Genomic DNA, 18,287 nt, shown 5'->3' on the forward strand with positions numbered 1-18,287 from the left:
GTCAGCCGTTTGACTGGCCTTTCTATACCGAACCTTGTTGATGAGGGATGTACCTGAAATACCTTGAGACCAGAAACCAGATCTGATCGGTATCTCAATATCGGAGTTCATCGTCCTCGCAAGAGCCCTTTTATTTAGCACCAACTTATGCTGCCAAGGAGGCAGAGGTCACGCCGGGCACTCGGAGAACACGAAGCTTCATCTTGGACCGGGGATCCAACGCTGTTAGTTCAGCTTCAGCAATATTGCCTGCCTGTCTGGATGAACGCCCCAAGGTTGCAGTATCAGCTCTCGGTGAGGCCCTCACAAATGATTTGTCTCAGCCCCTTCACCTTGACTACCCGAAACGGCAAACATTGGCACCGAGAGAGGCCCATTCTGCAACCACATACACGTGATGGCGAGACGCTGCAATGCAAGTATGTCGTGCATATTTGCGATATCTCGAGGGCATTTTGGCTCCGCTTCTGGCGGTTTTTGCGGTCTCGGCCGTAGCATTTATGCCCTCTGCGCCCTCCACGTGATGGGGTGTTGCTGCGATGCAGGTATGTCGTGCATTGTTTTTGAAGGCTGCTTCTCGAGAGTCTCGGTGTAGATGGCAGGCTCACCGAGATTTCCCTCTCAATGAGCTTGAAGTTTTGGTAAAGTCGACATTTGTTTGACGGAACTTCCGGTGGTGATCGAAATATGTCGATAAGGACGAAGATGAGGCCAGCGAATCTCTGGCTCGTATCAGCTTGCATAGTCCTGGGAACCTTTTCTTTTGCGCATCCTTCCCGCCAACACTCGCAGATGCGTACGTTATTCCTGCATACTTTCTGCATGCATTTTGGGAAAAAGAAAGTCAAGCAAGTCTGGGACTTGAAGACTTGGCGTCCGAAATGCAGCGCAATTTGACAAACGCGGCACGTCGACCTAAGCAATCCAGATCTCGGGGACTCGTGATACCGGCAATTGTCCAAGGTTCCTTACCTTAGGTAATGTAAGCTTTGTGTTCCCCTGAGCGGACCACTCCCGTTCGAGACAAGGAAATGGCGTATGCGTAGAGACATATGTCTCTCAACGCCTCCAACGTTTCTGGATGAAATGATGTTTTGGCCAAGAAGAATTCTGCGGATTCATACGGTCACACAAAGATGACTCGAAGAATCGAGCGGGTCAAAGACTGTTCCCCCAAAATGTCCTGGTGTCCCAGTTGCACCCCCACAACCCGGCGATCTGTCTGTTTTTTTCTTTCATTCTATGAAAATGTGAGCAAAGAGGTCTTTGTCTCCCCATTCCAGTTGTCGTGTCTCAGTCCGACTCAAGAGATGCGCTAGTTGCGGGCAAAATTCCGGAAAGCTGGTTCTTGTATCTTATACTTTCCCAGGGGGGGGGGGTTTCCGGGGAGCAGGTACGGTGCAAGGGACTTGTCCAAAGTCGCTGTGCTGTCGACCGCTGTACTTTGATGTCTCCCTACCTTACCTTACCGGGAGACAGTCAACTGACTGCATTGCTCCGAAATGTCTTGCGTCCCCTGGTCCACCATGCATTTCCATATTATAGAAGCGTCATGAAAATAGTAGTCATCCCCACCAAGCTTTTCAAAGGCCTGGTGTCTGTCTGGCTTGAAGGAGGCTCAGTCTCTCAGAGGCCTAGCCCCCTGGCCCCCCAGAATCTCGAGGTGCCCCAAGACTAAGCTCCTCCCCCCTGTCCCCAGCATGTCCAATTACAACCCCTGCCACCACGGGCGCGGCGCCACTACTCAAGGAACCAAGGTCCACGGACGCGCTGCAACTTTCCAAGGTTCTAAGCCATATTCCTTTTCAGGCGACTTTTTTTTTTTAGGGGCATGTCAACCACCCGAAAGTCCACAGACTTCCTTGACCTTAGCGTCCGCCGGGCCTAGATCCAATGGAAACCTGAGTTTGGCACTTGCATCCAATGGGTGAGCACGTAGCACATGCACCACACAGTAAGGTACCACCAACACCACTACCACCACAACCACCGATAGCAAACCAGACCACTAGGATACTTTTCCTTTATCCAAGACGCACTCACTCACTACCTTACCTTACGTAGCTCTGCCGTCCACTTCTCTTTCGTGAGGCAACTCTGCTTACTCCTGAAATGAGGCCCTGAACTCATTTCCTCTTTCTTTCCTTCATCCTCATCGACGCAATAGGGCGACCTGCGATAAACTGCTGGCCCTCTCCTCCACGCCCCCCGAAAGCACCCGACCAAGGCTCGAGAGACAAAAGCGACCCAGCCCGCCGCCACAAAAGGGGCAGGCTGACAGCCAGCAACCAACCATGCGCCGTCGCCAATGGACGGTCGTCATTCTCTTCGTCTTCTTGTTGATATGCGCATACACAGTATTCACACTCCCCTCCGATCGACGACCGACAGTACCCGTACCAGGCTCCGACAAGCCCCCTCCGCCCCCGCAAGATCAACAGACACTCGGTGACGATGCTGCCGCCGCAGCCCCTCCTCCCGACAGACGTCCAAAGTCCGCTGGCGGCACCGGCTCACATCCCATGTGGCACCTCATGACGAGCGCCGAGAAGGAGTTTCAGGATACGCTGAAGGGCCAGTCCAAGACCCTCGAGGACGCCGTCAAAGAGTACAAGCGCCGCTACAACATCCCGCCGCCCCCCAACTTTGACAAGTGGTTCGAGTTCGCAAAGGCCAGCGGCGTACAGCTCATTGACGAGTTCGACATGATACACGAGATGCTCACGCCCTTCTGGGGTCTGAAGCCGGCGACGATACGGGAGCGGGCGCGAGAGGCTCTGGGCTTCGACAATAAGCTGATCGGCCTCCTGATTCGGGACCACAAGATTAAGCACATCCAGGGCGGCTCGGACTGGCAGCGCGATGCCACCTCTGGCATGATTAAGAAGTTCATCGAGCACCTGCCCAGCATGGACATCGCCTTCAACATCCACGACGAGCCGCGCGTGGTCGTCCCCCACGAGGACCTCGCACGCCTCGTCAGCCGCGCCAAGGACGTCAACATGCCCAAGGCGAACGCCGCCATCAACCCGGAGAACGCCTTTACGAAGCGTGCCGCTGGCCTTAGCGAAGGTAACATCATCGACGAGTACAAGCGCACTCGCTTCAACGTCTTTGCCCACCAGCCCACCTGGACGCACTCTCGCATGTCCTGCCCACCCGACAGCCCCTCGCGCGGCCTCGAGGACGACGAGCTGTCCGACGACATGAGCAAGTACGGCGTCAGCGAGCTCGGCTTCGTCTACAACGTTACCGCCATGTCGGACATTTGCCTCTCGCCCTCCCTGAGCGCGACCTACGGCTTCTTTGACCGCCCCAACGCCTACAACATCGTCCACGACCTCTTCCCCATTTTCTCCCAGTCCAAAATCTCCTCCTACAACGACATCCTCTACCCGTCGCCCTGGTACTGGTATAAGAAGGTCGCCTACGACGAGTCAAAGGACATGCTCTGGGAGCAGAAGCAGGATCGCCTCTACTGGCGCGGCTCCACGACGGGCGGCTTCTCCCGCAACGGCGGCTGGCGCCGCCAGCACCGCCAGCACCTCGTGCAGAAGCTCAACGCCGCCGACCAGGCAAAGATCTACATCAACCGCGGCGACGAGCAGACCCCGAGGTGGGAGGTGAAGGAGGTGCCTCGCGGCGACTACCGCGAGATCGTCGACGTCTTCTTCTCGCACGTCGGGCAGTGCGACCCTGGCGACTGCGACGCCGAAAAGGAGTTCTTCAAGATCCAGGGCCACGCCGAGCAGCAGGACGCATGGAAGTACAAGTACCTCCTCGACATGGACGGCAACGCTTTTTCAGGCCGGTTTTATGCTTTCCTACAATCGCGCTCCCTCGTCTTCAAGCTCGCCATCTTTCGTGAGTGGCACTTTGAGTGGCTCAAACCCTGGGCGCACTACATCCCCATGAGCCTGCAGGGCGACGACTGGCTCGAGAGTGTGCGCTTCTTTGGCGACGGCGCGCTGGGGCGCAACGAGGCTGAGCGCATGGCTCTCAGCAGTCGCGACTGGGCGAATAAGGTGCTTCGCAAGGAGGATATGGAGGTCTGGTTCTTCCGCCTCCTTTTAGAGTGAGTTTTACCAACCGAAGAAGTTCTTGAATTGGTGACTAACTCGACATAGATACGGTCGCGTCATTGACGATAAGAGAGACACCATTGGTTTCGCTGTCGAAACCATCCCAGAACCGCCGGCGTAGACACCTTGCTACTTCGTTTGTAAGAGTACGAACGCTGTTGCTCAGTTCACGTCGTTTGCGTCTTTCTATGTATTTTCTTTCTTTCTCCATGGGCTTCTCTCCATGGGGAAAAAGCAGAAAAAAAAAAGGAGTTCTCTGGGTAAACATTCTTACTTTACGCTATGAAACGGGAGGGAGAGGAGGAAGGGACGATATCAAAGTCTGATTTTCTGTTTTTCGTTCTCTAGAGAGTCTGTCTATTGTTCCTTATACCACATGAGAATCTGCTTTCTTTGTATGTCTATTTTTCCTACCTTGGTATTTCTGCTCGGTCCCCAAAGTATGCTTAAAAGGAGAGGACCAACTATGGCAGAAACCAAAACATGATGGGAACGAGTCGGGGCGAAAGAACCCCGCCGAGCTCGAGCCGCCGCTGTATCTCATAAAACGTCGCTGGATGAGAAAGAGCTACATATACTTAATTCAAAGTCATGACAACATATCACTTCAACCCAATCTCCTGTCTGCCGTGTTCTTAATGACTGTTGGCAAGGACGTCGAGGCGTCAATTGGACGTACTCAAAACCCTTCTGGTGAGCCATAAGAGTGTATCAATCCGGGAGAGTAAGTTCATCATTGGGACAGTCGGTAAGTCTAAAATGGCCACCATCGCGGCTGCCCTGTTTTTTTAATTCTTCACGTCCATACGCCTAAATGGTTTGTGAAAAAGGAACTGATGTTACATCACCGCGCCTCGCCCCTGGTTCAACATTCAACATGCCCGCCTCTTCAATCCTCGTCTTCCTCATCCCCATCAGCATCGCCATCAGCGTCCCGGTCCGAGGGAGTGCCAGGCGCACGAGAAGTCTCTTCAACCGGCTCGGCCTCTTCGACATAGCCAATGGGCTTCTCCTTGTACCGCTTCATGTTCTCGGCCGGGGCCCCTTTGGGATCGGTAATGGAGATCTCCACCTCGTTGACAACCTGCGTCTCGTCGTCCACCTGACTAAGGGTACGAGCGATATTCTTGGCGCGCTGGGGCCGGATAGTCGTGCGTTGGATAACCGGGTAGTAGTACGCCGCCTTGGGCCTGCCGCCCGCGGAGGGCTCGTCGTTGAAGGCGAGGATGACCTCTTCGCTATACTTTGTGTTGTGGTCCAGCTCGATCTCCTTTGTCGTCTCGTACGCGCGCAGACGGGAGAACTGGAAGCACGGGTTGGAGCCGCTCTGGTACGTATAGAGCGACTCGTCGTCGCGGTCGGGGTTCTCCGGGTCGAACTTGGCCCGGAAGTTGTCGCCCGTCGTCTTGGTCTTGGGGAGGAAGAAGCTGTAGTCCATCAGGTTGGCGGGTTTGGGGTTGCGTGCGGGATCACGCTCGTGGGCCTCGACGGCGGCCTGGAAGGCCTCGTTCTCCTCGGGACTCCTGTCCAGGGGGCGGAGCAGACCGCTGAGCAGGCGGCTGTCGTACTTGTTGGCGCTGGCCACGGGGTTTGTGAGGAGCTTGACGGTGACGTAGGCGCCCGAGTCGGGGAAGGCGTCGTGGTCGGGCAGCAGCGGCAGAGACTGCGTGAGATGGACGTTTGGTTTGCTCGGGTGGCGATGGCGGGTCGGGTTGCTGAGGAAGCGCTCGGCGCTCTCGAAGCTCTTCTCAATCTTGCGTCTGATGGCGGCCGGTGAGTCTTTATCCGGCTCGGGGGAGCGACGCTTCTCTGCGCGCTTAATCTTGGGGTTGATGAATGCTCCCGCGGCGACACCAGCCTTTCTGGGTGCTACGGAGGAAATGTATTCTGTTCTTCTCAGGAAGGAGACTGATGCATCGGCGTTGCTCTTAGCTCGGCCAAGGGTAGACAGTGGTCTCAGGAGTGCTCTATCGTGGGGATGGACGGCAGGCGGATGCGAAGAGGCTTGGATAGCTGTATCGACGTCAGTACTGAGCTCCCCTTTGGCATAACGCGGCCGCGCTTACAGCTCTCGTCTCCGTCAAAAATACCCGGCATGCCCACTAAGTCCAAGGGCATGCCGAGCTCCGCATCGACCTCAATGTTGAGAGGTTGTTCTCTCGCCAGACGTGATGCGAATCCCGGCGTTGTGTACTGGCCGCTAGCCAGGCCGGTGTTTGGGATGTCGAGGAGTTTGGGAGGGTTAGGAGGCGGCGGGAGGGCGTTGGAGTATCGGATTCTGGCAATGAAATCCTGATGGATCATGCGCTCGCCGCCGCGAGGCGCCGAGGACGACATCGTGGCTGCTCAATGCGTTTGCGTTTATGGTGACTGATTCGATATCTGGGTCGCAATCGGGAGTTGAATTGGATTGTTGAGGGGAAGAGGATGACTTCAAGTATTGGCGGCGGGGAGCTGTCGTCGTCGCGGTCGCGTTGACCAGGAAGGTGCAATTGGCCCGGAAAAGTTCCACGAGGCTGGAGTTTGGGGTACCTTGCCTGTAGACTTTGGTTGCGCCAGCCAACGCCCGGACCTCGACCTGTAGCCTTATCAGCTCTATCAGACGAAGACACAGCACCCCCAAAGCTGCCAAACTTGACGTTGACAGACACCATTTAAAAATAAAAAATAAAAAAAGCGCCGTGTCGTGGATGAAGAATCAGAGACAGATTTGTCCTCTCTATTACAATACGTAGTATGAGATGAATGATTTCAAAGCAAAACCGTCACTCATCAACGGGGCAATGGCTCCCGACCGTGCAGGAGGACCTCCTGATGCGCCCCATATAGTTGGCCCGTCGCAACCATCCATGCACTCATACCCGTGGCCTCCTTTCTATAGGTACATAAAGTTTGCCTTCGCCCATCGTCGCCATCCAGACTTCGTCAAAAAATGTGTATTCATCCTCGCGTACTGTCTAATTTTTTCGCTCGGCGTGCCTAGACTCTTACACTTGTCCCACCTCGACGGGCGTGACAACAACATTTGTCTCTCGTAAAAACCCGCTGATTCCATCGCGTCGTAAAGTTGCGTGGCCCCCTTTTAGGAGCTGTTCTTGGCGTAGTTCTTCTTGCCAAAGGTGAAGGGAACGTAGCGGTACTTGATCATGTGCTGGATCTGCTTGCGCACTGCAAAGGGGTGATGGTCAGCTCTGCGCTAGAGTGAAATGTCAGGGAGACAAGGCGTGGGGGTGGAAAACGTACTCGTCAGGAAGAAGAGGATGAACCAGTACATGACCAGGACGGGCCAGAAAACGGGGACATTGAAGATCTCCCACCAACTGCAGAAGAAGGCGATGGCGATGGCGCGGGTGGCCCAGTACCAGAACTTGAACTCGGGGAGGCGGCGGATGAAGGGCTTGAACTCCTCGTCCTGCTTGGTGGGGAGGATGCCGACACCACCGTCCTCCATCTCAGTGTCCATGGCCTCGTTGGAGGGGTCAAACTTGGGTTGCAAGAAGGCCAAGAACAAGTTGAGCAGGTAGATTCCGAGAGCGTAGGCGACGATGTACCAGCCTTGCGCCACGAAGATGCGAGCGAAGAAGCCCAGGAGGCAGACACCCGTGGCGATCCATCTGTAGAGCACGAAGGGAGTTGACTGATCGAGAAGCGCCTGGTATTGCTGCGATGGGAGTTAGCAAGATGCCGCTAGCAGATTCTGGGGGGTTTATCGTCGTCGTACTCTTTGCAGCTTCGAGGTGTGGGCTGTGACCGACGAGAAGGCAGTCTGTTCCGGCTCGGCAGAGTCCATCTTGGGCGGTAGTTGCGCGGATGAACTTTGACGTGGGACAATCGTGCAATAAGCTTGTTGGCGTAGGTTGGCGTGGAAATGTAGCCGTGGACGAGGGTGCAAAGCTGGGATGACGATGCTGTGGGAAGAGGCCGCCGCTTCGCTGTCGCGATCTGTCAGGACGAATTTTTGGGTTGACGGGATCTCTGGAGATGGATTCAAGCCACGTAAGGCTTGCAACAAAACTGTCCCTTCCCTTTGAGATTGGCAGCGCGCCGCACCGCGCCTGCTTTTTCGCCCGAATCTTATCCGGCCCAGTGATTGGATTGCGCCCGTCAGTGATTGGATCCCCTGGAAATGGCCCGGACCAGCCCCTGTGGCGCAGCCTACACCCTGGAACCAGCCAGAGGGTCCGTCTCTGCCCAGGATCCCGCTGCTACAGGTGATTGCCGTATTGGAAGACCGAGCCTGTGACGCGGGGGAAGCTGTCACAGTGCGCGGCGAGTGTCTGTGCCTCGCCCGACTGTATCCTCGGCTTTACAGAGCCGATGCTTTCCAGCTATCCTCGAGCTTGGATTAAACGTCAACTGGAGCTCATCCTACCTGTTACATCACAGCTCCATCAACAATTCGTTTCATTTATTTCAGACGACATCTCTGTATCAATTGAGGTCAAGATCAATCATCTTTTGTAATACGTACAGCTCACAACATAACATCCCACTCCCATTGAGCGTCTTCCCGAGCTCTCATCTGCTTCACCATGAACTCACTCAGATACCTCCGGCCGGTGGCCTCGCGTATGCAGGCGCCGACACTGCCCAGACTCACACGTGGATTCGCCAGCAAGACATACGAGTTCATTCAGGTCTCTCAGCCCAAGCCTGGTGTTGGTCAAGGTAATTGCTGTTCCAGCCGTAATCAATCATCACTCTACGACGACGACGCTCACAATGATCCACTTTAGTGACGTTGAACCGCCCCAAGGCCTTGAATGCCCTCTGCACTCCCCTCATCCATGAGCTCAACGATGCGCTGAGGGCTTTCAACGCGTCGGACGAAACGTCCGTCATCGTCTTGACCGGCTCCCAAAAAGCCTTTGCCGCCGGTGCCGACATCAAGGAGATGGCTCCTCTCACCTTTTCCGAGGCATACACCAAGTCCTTCATCGAGTCGTGGTCGCTCCTCACCACCGAGGTCAAGAAGCCCATCATTGCCGCTGTTTCCGGTCACGCGCTCGGCGGAGGCTGTGAGCTGTCCATGATGTGCGACATTCTCTACTGCACCGAGACCGCCAACTTTGGCCAGCCTGAAATCAAGCTCGGCACGATCCCGGGTGCCGGCGGTAGTCAGAGACTCACCCGGGCCATCGGCAAGTCCAAGGCCATGGAGTTGATCCTGACGGGCAAGTCCTTCAGCGGTGCCGATGCCGAGAAGTGGGGTCTTGCGGCCAAGGCATTCCCTTCGTATGAGGTTCTCATGGAGGAGACGCTGAAGACGGCAGAGACCATTGCCGGCTACTCAAGGGTATCCATCAACGCTTGCAAGGAAGTTGTGAACAAGAGTCAGGATCTGCCTTTGAGGGACGGTGTCGAGTTCGAGAGGAGAGTGTTCCACAGCTTGTTCGGCAGCAACGACCAAAAGATTGGCATGAAGGCATTCGCTGAGAAGAAGAAGGCAGAGTGGACTCACTCTTGAGGGCGTCATCCTTGCGAATGACTAAGTTGTACGCGAAATAGCCGAGTCTGGCAAAGACATCATGTTGTGCAACCATGAACTTGAACGAATGAATTTGTGCGTGTGTTTGGGGAAATCCGTCAAACTGCTCGGCATGAATAAGATCATGTAAGAGCATACAGTCAGCCCATCACCACCTCTTTGCTTGGCTATGTTGCTCTGCAGGAGAAAGGATGATATTACTTTTCGGGGTCTCTCTCGTACAGCACTCGCTTCCATGCATGATGACTTTAGTCCCGATATTCTTCGCCTACCTGAGGCAATGCGTAGAAAGCCACATATACCAAAGAATCTTCAACCCTTACGAGCAGCTCACATGTCTGGCCGAGAATACGCAGTTTAAACCTTTAGTCTGAAGAAATCCGGAGAGTCGGTGGGCATTGAGTTCGTATTACTTGGAGCCTACGGGGGGCTAGCCCGTCCCAAAAAGTAGCGGAGGGGTTGCAATGATCTCAGCTTATTGGCTCCGCGGGTGAGTTGGGATGCTTTTTGAAGCTAAGGGCAGGGGTAGGGGTCGGCGGCCGGCGGGAACCAACGTGGGGTTGACACCCAATTTGGGGCGGGCAGCGGGCAGCCGTAGCCTGTAGGCCACTGGACCCGTCCCTTAGCATCCAATCCATCTGTCGTGGTCACTTCACAGGGCGGTCTCTGACCATTTCTCACCCCTTACACACACCTTCCCCCCCCTTGAGCCCAAGGTACCTGGCCTGCAAGCTTTTGAGCCTGTGAGGTGCTTCTGCTGTAGCGGCGACGGCGCGCCCAGCTTTCGGCCCCGCCACCCACCTCACCTAAGGCTCGCCTGACAGCCAGTCTTAAACCGACATGTTCCCCTCGCGATCCCGCTGGCCAAATCTCCTTATGCCATTGTCTTCGTGTCCGGCATTCCAGGGATCGCGCGGAGCGACAGTTCCCGCATGGATTCCTCAAAGCCCGCACTCGATCTGGAGAGGGAGTTGACGTGCTCTGTAAGTGTCGTCTGATCCAACGCTCTGTAGCGCCGCCCTAAGAGAGGGGCACTTCTTTTTCAAACCCCCATTGAATTCTGCAGGACTCTAGATATTGTATGTGCGCTGACCGACTTTTCTTCTTGCCTTCTTCTAGATATGCACCGAGCTCCTTTACCAGCCTCTGACTCTCCTTGACTGTCTACACACGTACTGCGGTGCCTGCTTGAAGGACTGGTTCTCTTTCCAAGCGCAGCAGGCCGAGAACTCACCGACCCCGCCCGCACCAGGGACAAACATCTTCACCTGCCCGTCATGTCGTGCGCAGGTTCGCGATACGAGGCACAATGCCACCGTCGCCACTCTCCTCGACATGTTTGTCGCTGCGAACCCGGACAGGAGGAGATCTGAATCCGACGTGGCTGAAATGGTGAAGAAGTATAGGCCGGGCGATCAGGTGCTGCCCGAAGTCAAGATTCCCGAGAGAACGTCGGAAGAGAGGCGCGCAGACGAGGAAGAAAGGAGGTTGCTGGAAGATGTGCGGGAGATGAGTCTCAGAGACGCCGGAGTAGACTCTTCCTCGGGACATCGACATCGACGGCGGAGAGAGGACAGCAGCTCTGCCGATGGACGAACCAGACGGAGTCGGGATCACAGTCGGGACAGCCGCCACACCCACAGACACGAGGGCAGTCGAAGACCGCGAAACGACGAGTGGAGGCCTACTGGGGACCAACTGCAGCCGGATTCGAGGTCGGGCGAGCAAAGGAGACGGCGGAGGAGTGAGTCGAGACAGCGTGCTCAGGAGTCATCCGACATGAGGCGTCGGCAAATCGAGCACCAGTCGTCACTCAGATCACTCATAAGCTCAAGCGATTTGAGCGAGCGTGACGTTCAGAAGGAAATTGAAGATTTTGCTAGGCAGATCCAGGAGGAGGGCTTGTTGGATGGGCTCGATCTGGACAACATCGACCTGAGCCGGAACGATGAGCTGAGTCGGAAGATTACAGAAGCTTACAGACGACGGCAGCGGGAGCGAGAGCGAGAACGAGAGCGCACCAGAGCCGAAGGAACGAGGAGAAGGGACACAAGTGGCCAGTCCAGGCACTCTCCGGATCGTGTACAGGAGATCAGGTCAAGTGCATCAGACACAAGCAGGCCCAGTAGCAGGCAACGGCCGCACTCAAGGTCAACTAGTGCAACTGGGTTTCCCGACGATCGCAGCCGGCCGCCACTCTCACAGAGCGCCCTGCATCTTGAAGTTCGACCAGAGGAGAGGCGGCGACGGAGGCGAACCTCGAGCGGCGGTCGCAGCGCGACGACGCCCCTTCCAGCAACGCAGTCCGAGACCCGCGTCGCCACTCGATCGCAGACCGATCTATCGTCACGAACACATTTTGGTGAAGCAGTCGCCCCGAGAACCGTCTTCACGGAGGCGAGAAGCTCGAGCACACCATCGGTGCCTACCACAACGCAGTCGCCGACGACCACCACTTCGCCAGCACCGCGCGAGCTTACCTTTGCCAACCGCATGACGAATTCTTCTGCGTTGGTGTCTTCCAACTTTGCCGCGTCTCCGCCCATAGAGCCGTTGTCGCCTCGGCTGCAGCGGCCAAACCGGCCGGCAGACTTGTCAATCATCAGCCAAGCAACTTCAGGCCCTGTCGGGTTAGGCTTGGGTTTGGGGATAGGGAGTCCGACGACTCCCGGCCATCAACGAACACGCTCGCAACTGTATCCGGAGCCCTCGATTGCATGTTCCCGTTGCGCAAAGCAGCATATCGAGTACGAGCTACACTACAATTGCGGCATCTGCGCCAGCGGAAATTGGAACATCTGCATCGACTGCTACAGGTCCGGCAAAGGCTGCTTGCACTGGTTTGGCTTCGGGTACGGAGCGTGGGCCAAGTGGGAAAAGGCTCGGCACACGGCACACGAGGATATACCCAGACCTCACATGCTGACGGCGAATCGTTACCTCCAGCCAAAGATCATCCCGGGTGGAGCGGAAGGCAGGCGAACTCTCACGACCGACGATCCGATGAAGCGGCTGGAAAGCGGCAACTTCTGTGCTCGATGCCAGGCCTGGGCGAATGAGTGCTTCTGGCGCTGCGACTTTTGCAACTTTGGCGACTGGGGGTTCTGCAATAACTGCGTGAACCAGGGACGATCATGCACCCATCCGCTTCTCCCTCTAACGTACCAGCCTCAGCCGTCACACACGCCGCCCGCCAGTCCCAGGTCGCCTCAGCCGCCTCACGCTGCCGCTGTGCTGACGGGACCTAACATTCACAATATCGGCCCCTTTAAGCCCCTGACGTTCACGACGCGCTGTGACGTCTGCCAGGACCCCATCTCTCCCAACCACAGCCGATATCACTGCTTCACCTGCACCAGCTCCATCGAGCCGGACACGCAACCCGGCGACTACGATGTATGCACAAATTGTTATGCCAACCTCGAAGCGCGCGACCAAATCAGTCCCGAGAATGGTCACGCGGGCTGGCGCCGGTGTCTCAACGGCCACCGCATGATCGTGGTCGGCTTCCGCGACGGGCCGGGCGGGCAGCTGCGGCACATACTATCCGACCTCGTGGGCGGCCGCAACCTCCGCATCACGCAGTCGGAGGGCACCGATGACCAGGCCCCGCAGAAATGGTGGTGGCACGAGGGCGGGCAGACACGGGAGCGCTTCGTCACCAGGGACGTTGCGGCCGACGCCCCGACGGGCGAGGGTCTCGCGCAGGGGTTCCCCGCGGACGGGGGCGTCGGGATGAGGGCAACGGCGACGTGGGCGTGGTATCCCAAGGCCGAGGACGAGCTGTTGTTCCCCAAGGGTGCCGAGATCCGGGAGATTGAAGACGTGAACGGGGACTGGTTCTTTGGGGTGTACATGGGCGCGAAGGGACTATTCCCATCGCCGTACGTGAGAAGGCTTGATGATCATGCATGATAGTAATTGGTCGGTGGTCAGTGGGGGACTCTGAATAGTAAGCCGTGATGAATGCATCGGCGACTTGGGCGAGCACGTATTCCCACTTCGGATACTCTCCCATTAATAGGCGAAATGGATAATTCTTGGTTCATTGAGGATCGCTCCGTGAAACTTCTTTTTACCACGATGTCTTTGAACCGGATCTCGATGTCACAGTCACAGTCAACAATCTTGAGAAACAAGTATGAAGAATGGAGTCAATCCGGCTCGGCCGTCGTAGTCACCGACTGCCGGCCACGGCCACGGCCCCCGGCCCCGTCACCCGCGCGCCCCACCTTCACGGCCGCTAGCGGCTCTGACGTGATTGCCAAAGCTGAACCCAATTGAAGAAAAGCCCCCCCACTACGGATGCATGCTTGCAAGCTTAGAAAGCCGAATGCCGGAGGCCCGTTTCCTCAGCACTTGGACTCAATTCCCTGAGCTCTCTTCCTGCTGCACGCCCGCACAACCAGCCGACTGAAGTAGACCAGTCACCTTTTGCCTACTTAAGTCGCTTCTGCAACAGAAAGCCCAGCATGAGCCGCATCGCTGTGCGTCGCTTCGCGACGACGGCCGTCCGCGCCATTGACCCGCCCACGGCTTACTCCCTCAACCTCTCCCGCGCGCAAGGCGTCGTCAAGGGCCTCACCGGCGGTATGTTCCCCCACACACTCAATTCAGGCCTTGCACGAGGGAAAGAATGAATAGAACCCATCTGTAACACAATCCACTGACACCAAACTCCCTTTTCAGCAATCGGCAACACCCCTCTCATCCGCCTCAACCGCCTCTCCGCCGAAACAGGCTGTGAAGTCCTCGGCAAAGCAGAATTCATGAACCCAGGCGGCTCCGTCAAGGACCGCGCCGCCCTCTACGTCGTCAAGGACGCCGAAGAGCGCGGCCTTCTGAAACCGGGAGGCACCGTCGTCGAGGGCACCGCGGGAAACACGGGCATCGGCCTCGCGCACGTCTGCCGCTCGCGCGGCTACAAGCTCGTCATTTACATGCCAAACACCCAGTCCCAGGGCAAAATCGATCTCCTGCGGCTGCTCGGCGCGGAAGTCTACCCCGTCCCCGCCGTGGCCTTCGAGAACCCGGAGAACTACAACCACCAGGCGCGCCGCCACGCCGAGAAGCTCGACAACGCGGTGTGGACGAACCAGTTCGACAACACGGCCAACCGCCGCGCGCACATCGAGACCACGGGCCCCGAGATCTGGGAACAGACGCAGGGCAAGATCGACGCCTTCACCTGCGCCACGGGCACCGCCGGAACCCTGGCCGGAACGACGCGCTACCTAAAAGACATCTCCAACGGCCGCGTGAAATCCTTCCTCGCCGATCCCCCCGGTAGCGTGCTGCACTCGTACGTCTCCTCGGGCGGCCAGCTCGTCGAGCGGAGCGGGTCCAGCATCACCGAGGGCATCGGCCAGGGCCGCATCACGGACAACCTGCAGCCCGACATCGGCCTCGTCGACGGGTCGCTGACGATCGCCGACGAGAAGAGCATCGAGATGGTGTACCGCTGCCTCGACGAGGAAGGGCTGTACCTCGGCGCCAGCTCGGCGCTGAACGTCGTCGCTGCCAAGGAGGTGGCGGAGAAGCTCGGCAAGGGGAACACCGTCGTGACGATCCTGTGCGATGGCGCGTATCGGTATGCCGAGCGGCTGTTCTCGCGCAAGTGGCTTGAGGAGAAGAAGCTTCTGGGGGCGATACCGAAGCATTTGGAAAAGTACATTGTTTTGCCTTGAACGGAATAAGGTAGTGTAGTTGGTTGGTAGGTTGTAGAGCGGACCTTGTCTTTGGTCGTTGGTTGTGTGCGTATTGTGTTGTATACATAGATAATTTTACATATCAGCTGTACATAGCCCCTTTTTGGAGCCTCTCTGATTCTCTTTTCCCTTCTCTTCGCTTCCCATCCACCCCCGTTTCTATCATCTTCCCCATGCCCTGCTGCGCACACCTCTGTTCCCAGTCCAAACATTCATGCCGTCCCACCATCCTCTTACTCGGATCCGAAAAGCGCATTGTACGTCTTGAGCCCACGCTCGGCAGGGAACGTCTGGTTCTCAGCAACATCCTTCACCTCGGGTCCCAACGCCGCCGCAATGGCATTCAACCGGTCCGCGAGCGGCTTCTCCACCACGCGCGCGGCCAGGAACAGGCCGTGCAGGATCGGGCTCGCGTACGAGAGGTACTGCGTCCGGCTGTGCACGAGGTACGCCACGCCGTCGACGCGGTCGGCGTACGCCTCGGCAGGGTGGAGCTGCAGCAGGCCCTTGCCGGCGGGCCACCGCTCGACGAGCTTCTTGGCCAGGCGGCCGACCTTGCCGTCCACGTCCTTGCTGTCGTTGTGCTTGACGGCCAGCACCGCCGACAGGTGCAGCGCGGCACCGATGATCTGCGGGTCGTTGTAGAGAGCGAAGCGCTCCTGCTCGGCGGTGGCGCCCTCTTGAGCGAGCTGCCTCTTTCTGAGCTTGCGGGCGTTGGGCGCGTGGCCCTTGTCCTCGAGCATCTCGAGCACGATCTCGGCCCACCGCAGCGCCTGCTTCGTCATCTCCTGGTCCCACTCGCTCTCGACGGCGCGCATCTGCACAAAGTGCAGCACCTCGTTGACCTTTTCCGAGTTGTCCAGCTTCATCCCCGTCTTGCGGACTTGCCTCGCCGCCTCGATGATGGTGTAGATCTGGCCCTGCTGGCCGGCGATGCGAATCATCTTTGCAAAATCCGTCTGGCTATAGTGGCGCCCCGCGGTGCGCATGCCCGAGAGCAGGCGGCCAAAGTTGTTCCAGTCCTGCGGGGTCTCCATGGCGCGGAGGGCCTTCCAGGTGATGTCGCGCGAGGGGGGAAGGGCCTCCTCATTGATGTGGTTGAAGCGGTGCTCGAGGCCGTCGATCTCGAGGTATACGGGGTCGTTTTTAAGGCGGTGCTTGAGCTTCTCGGAGAAGACGCGCTTGCGCTGGTGGATGGGGAGGTGGTAGGGGAGGATGATGTTTGTCTGGATCTCCTCGAGGATCGGGCCGAGGCCTGGCGTCGTGGTCTTGTCGAAGAGGACTTGGGGGTCTGCAAAGGGAAGCAAGCTGTCAGCCGGCATTCATCTTTCAGAAATTCATGAGATATATATCACGAGATCGACGTACTTTGACGGGCAGGCGTTTGACCAAAGGACCGCTGCTGCTGCTGCTGTGCCATGCACGCCGGCTGATCCCACACCGACGCCTTGGCGCCCCTAAGGGCCCTTCCCATTAATATCCTCGACATGATGGGCGATTTGGGTTGTGTATAAGCTCGTCAGACGCTTCCTGTCCGTCGTCGGCGAAAAGGGAGCTACTCGGAATGGCCTGCAGGGTAGCCACCCAAAATTTTGGATCGAACGAGTCTCCCGGCCCGGCGGCTCCGCATCATTGATGCACCGAGCCAATCACAGCCCGCAATTCGCACCTCGAGCCTCTTGAACTTTTTGAACCCTTTAACCAAGCTCTGCATGTCGTCGCTCGATCAGACGTAGCTGCATCGTCTCGTCCGTCCCACGACAAGACACCATCACCACAATGAACGCCACAAGTCTCTTGCGGCCGATGGGCTGCCTGAAGACGGCCCTCCGCCAGACGCGGCACCAGAGACTCCTCGCCCGGTCCATGGCCACCGCCGCCGCCCCTGAGCCACCATCATCCACACCCTCACTGGCGACGCCCTCAGTGAAGCCGTCCTACTGTAAGCCTCGATTCAACATCTACAACACCGCACGAACCGCAAGCAAGCTAACAAACCACATCACAGACGGCCCCCGCAACAAGCCTACCTTCGCAGTCTACCCCCCCCTCCCCTCAATCCGCCAAACAACCCACAAGAACCCGCTCCCCTCCCTCGACGCCGCCCAGCGCACAACCCTCGACCCGACCGGCGCCCGCACCCGCCTCTTCGACCCAGCCCGCCCCGACGCCGCAAAAGTAGGCGACGTCCTCATGGTCACCACCAAATCCGGCGAACCTTTTTCGGGCGTATGCATGTCCATCCGCCGCCGCGGCGTCGACACGGGCATCCTCCTCCGCGGCCAGCTCATGAAGGTCGGCGTCGAGATGTGGTATAAAATCTACTCCCCGACCGTCATCGGCATCGACATTGTCTGGCGCCGCCCCAAGCGCGCGCGCCGCGCCCGCCTGACGTACCTGCGCAAGCCCAAGCACGACATGGGCAACGTCGATCACCTCGTCTTTGCTTGGAAGAAGGAGAGGTACGGCACGCGCAGCAAGGGCAGGGCTGGTTCGAGGTTCTAGAGGTGATAGAGAGAGCGGGGAAGGGGGAGGAACGGTGTTATTCGGACTTTTTGGTCGGGAAGACAACAGACCAATTACTGAGATTGGAAGGACGTGTTGGATGCGGGAGTGAGGCTTGTACGTTGGTGGAATGTACGCTTAGAGAAAAAACGGGCGAGCTGTACAACGTTGGCCTGTGTAGAGTCATGTACATGAACACAATCACATTAAATACAAGAGGCGGTGATGGCCATCAGCAAATGATATCGAGTGACAAGGTGACTGACAAAGTGGCTGACGAACAGGCTATGTCGACAAACACATCTAACAACAGTGTCTGTTGGATCGGTCATGTCGGGGCCCACACTAAACGAACCACTAAGCATTCACCACAGAGTCATATCAAGGATGGAAGGCGCATAGTTGATCATCAGTCGTCATAAGTGTACAGTATACTAAGAATGTACAGTGAGAACAAACGCCAAAATCAAAAGTCTGTCCGCGGCCTGAGCCATCTAGTCCGCC

The 18,287-nt window shown here is 57.2% G+C and overlaps 9 protein-coding genes across 9 annotated transcripts; 5 read left to right on the plus strand and 4 right to left on the minus strand.

Moving 5' to 3' along the window:
- Positions 1-2,294: 2,294 nt before the first annotated feature.
- On the plus strand, positions 2,295-4,203 carry BDZ83DRAFT_750451 (uncharacterized protein; the record flags this gene model as incomplete). Its single annotated transcript, XM_060513918.1, has 2 exons — positions 2,295-4,075; positions 4,128-4,203. The coding sequence occupies 2 exons, from the start codon at positions 2,295-2,297 to the stop codon at positions 4,201-4,203; spliced, it is 1,857 nt and encodes a 618-aa protein (XP_060367005.1).
- Positions 4,204-4,971: 768 nt separating this feature from the next.
- Positions 4,972-6,419, minus strand: BDZ83DRAFT_750452 (RNA polymerase II-associated; the record flags this gene model as incomplete). Its single annotated transcript, XM_060513919.1, has 2 exons — positions 4,972-6,095; positions 6,149-6,419. 2 exons carry the CDS (start codon positions 6,417-6,419, stop codon positions 4,972-4,974), a joined length of 1,395 nt encoding a protein of 464 aa, XP_060367006.1.
- A 310-nt stretch (positions 6,420-6,729) lies between these two features.
- BDZ83DRAFT_614490 (Rer1 family protein) lies at positions 6,730-8,246 on the minus strand. The gene is made up of 3 exons (XM_060507832.1): positions 7,804-8,246; positions 7,326-7,743; positions 6,730-7,250 (listed from the first exon to the last, which is right to left on the minus strand). The coding sequence occupies exons 1-3, from the start codon at positions 7,870-7,872 to the stop codon at positions 7,165-7,167; spliced, it is 573 nt and encodes a 190-aa protein (XP_060367007.1). The 5' UTR covers positions 7,873-8,246; the 3' UTR covers positions 6,730-7,164.
- Positions 8,247-8,313: 67 nt separating this feature from the next.
- On the plus strand, positions 8,314-9,979 carry BDZ83DRAFT_614492 (enoyl-CoA hydratase/isomerase). The gene is made up of 2 exons (XM_060507833.1): positions 8,314-8,750; positions 8,819-9,979. The coding sequence occupies exons 1-2, from the start codon at positions 8,615-8,617 to the stop codon at positions 9,547-9,549; spliced, it is 867 nt and encodes a 288-aa protein (XP_060367008.1). The 5' UTR covers positions 8,314-8,614; the 3' UTR covers positions 9,550-9,979.
- Positions 9,980-9,994: 15 nt separating this feature from the next.
- On the minus strand, positions 9,995-10,239 carry BDZ83DRAFT_614493 (uncharacterized protein; the record flags this gene model as incomplete). Its single annotated transcript, XM_060507834.1, has 1 exon — positions 9,995-10,239. A coding segment is annotated over exon 1 (163 nt), but the record flags the coding sequence as incomplete, so codon positions are not given.
- On the plus strand, positions 10,230-13,660 carry BDZ83DRAFT_614494 (uncharacterized protein). Its single transcript, XM_060507835.1, has 2 exons — positions 10,230-10,553; positions 10,690-13,660. Exons 1-2 carry the CDS (start codon positions 10,503-10,505, stop codon positions 13,483-13,485), a joined length of 2,847 nt encoding a protein of 948 aa, XP_060367010.1. The 5' UTR covers positions 10,230-10,502; the 3' UTR covers positions 13,486-13,660.
- Positions 13,661-13,751: 91 nt separating this feature from the next.
- Positions 13,752-15,387, plus strand: BDZ83DRAFT_614496 (cysteine synthase). The gene is made up of 2 exons (XM_060507836.1): positions 13,752-14,160; positions 14,260-15,387. Exons 1-2 carry the CDS (start codon positions 14,043-14,045, stop codon positions 15,255-15,257), a joined length of 1,116 nt encoding a protein of 371 aa, XP_060367011.1. The 5' UTR covers positions 13,752-14,042; the 3' UTR covers positions 15,258-15,387.
- Positions 15,388-16,972, minus strand: BDZ83DRAFT_790875 (uncharacterized protein). The gene is made up of 2 exons (XM_060515723.1): positions 16,647-16,972; positions 15,388-16,569 (listed from the first exon to the last, which is right to left on the minus strand). Exons 1-2 carry the CDS (start codon positions 16,765-16,767, stop codon positions 15,512-15,514), a joined length of 1,179 nt encoding a protein of 392 aa, XP_060367012.1. The 5' UTR covers positions 16,768-16,972; the 3' UTR covers positions 15,388-15,511.
- BDZ83DRAFT_614500 (ribosomal protein L19) lies at positions 16,973-18,023 on the plus strand. Its single transcript, XM_060507837.1, has 2 exons — positions 16,973-17,220; positions 17,287-18,023. The coding sequence occupies exons 1-2, from the start codon at positions 17,058-17,060 to the stop codon at positions 17,781-17,783; spliced, it is 660 nt and encodes a 219-aa protein (XP_060367013.1). The 5' UTR covers positions 16,973-17,057; the 3' UTR covers positions 17,784-18,023.
- Positions 18,024-18,287: the final 264 nt, after the last annotated feature.

This window comes from Colletotrichum acutatum, assembly GCF_030867785.1.
Source record: "Colletotrichum acutatum strain CBS 112980 chromosome Unknown BDZ83scaffold_28, whole genome shotgun sequence".
Taxonomy (NCBI): domain Eukaryota; kingdom Fungi; phylum Ascomycota; class Sordariomycetes; order Glomerellales; family Glomerellaceae; genus Colletotrichum; species Colletotrichum acutatum.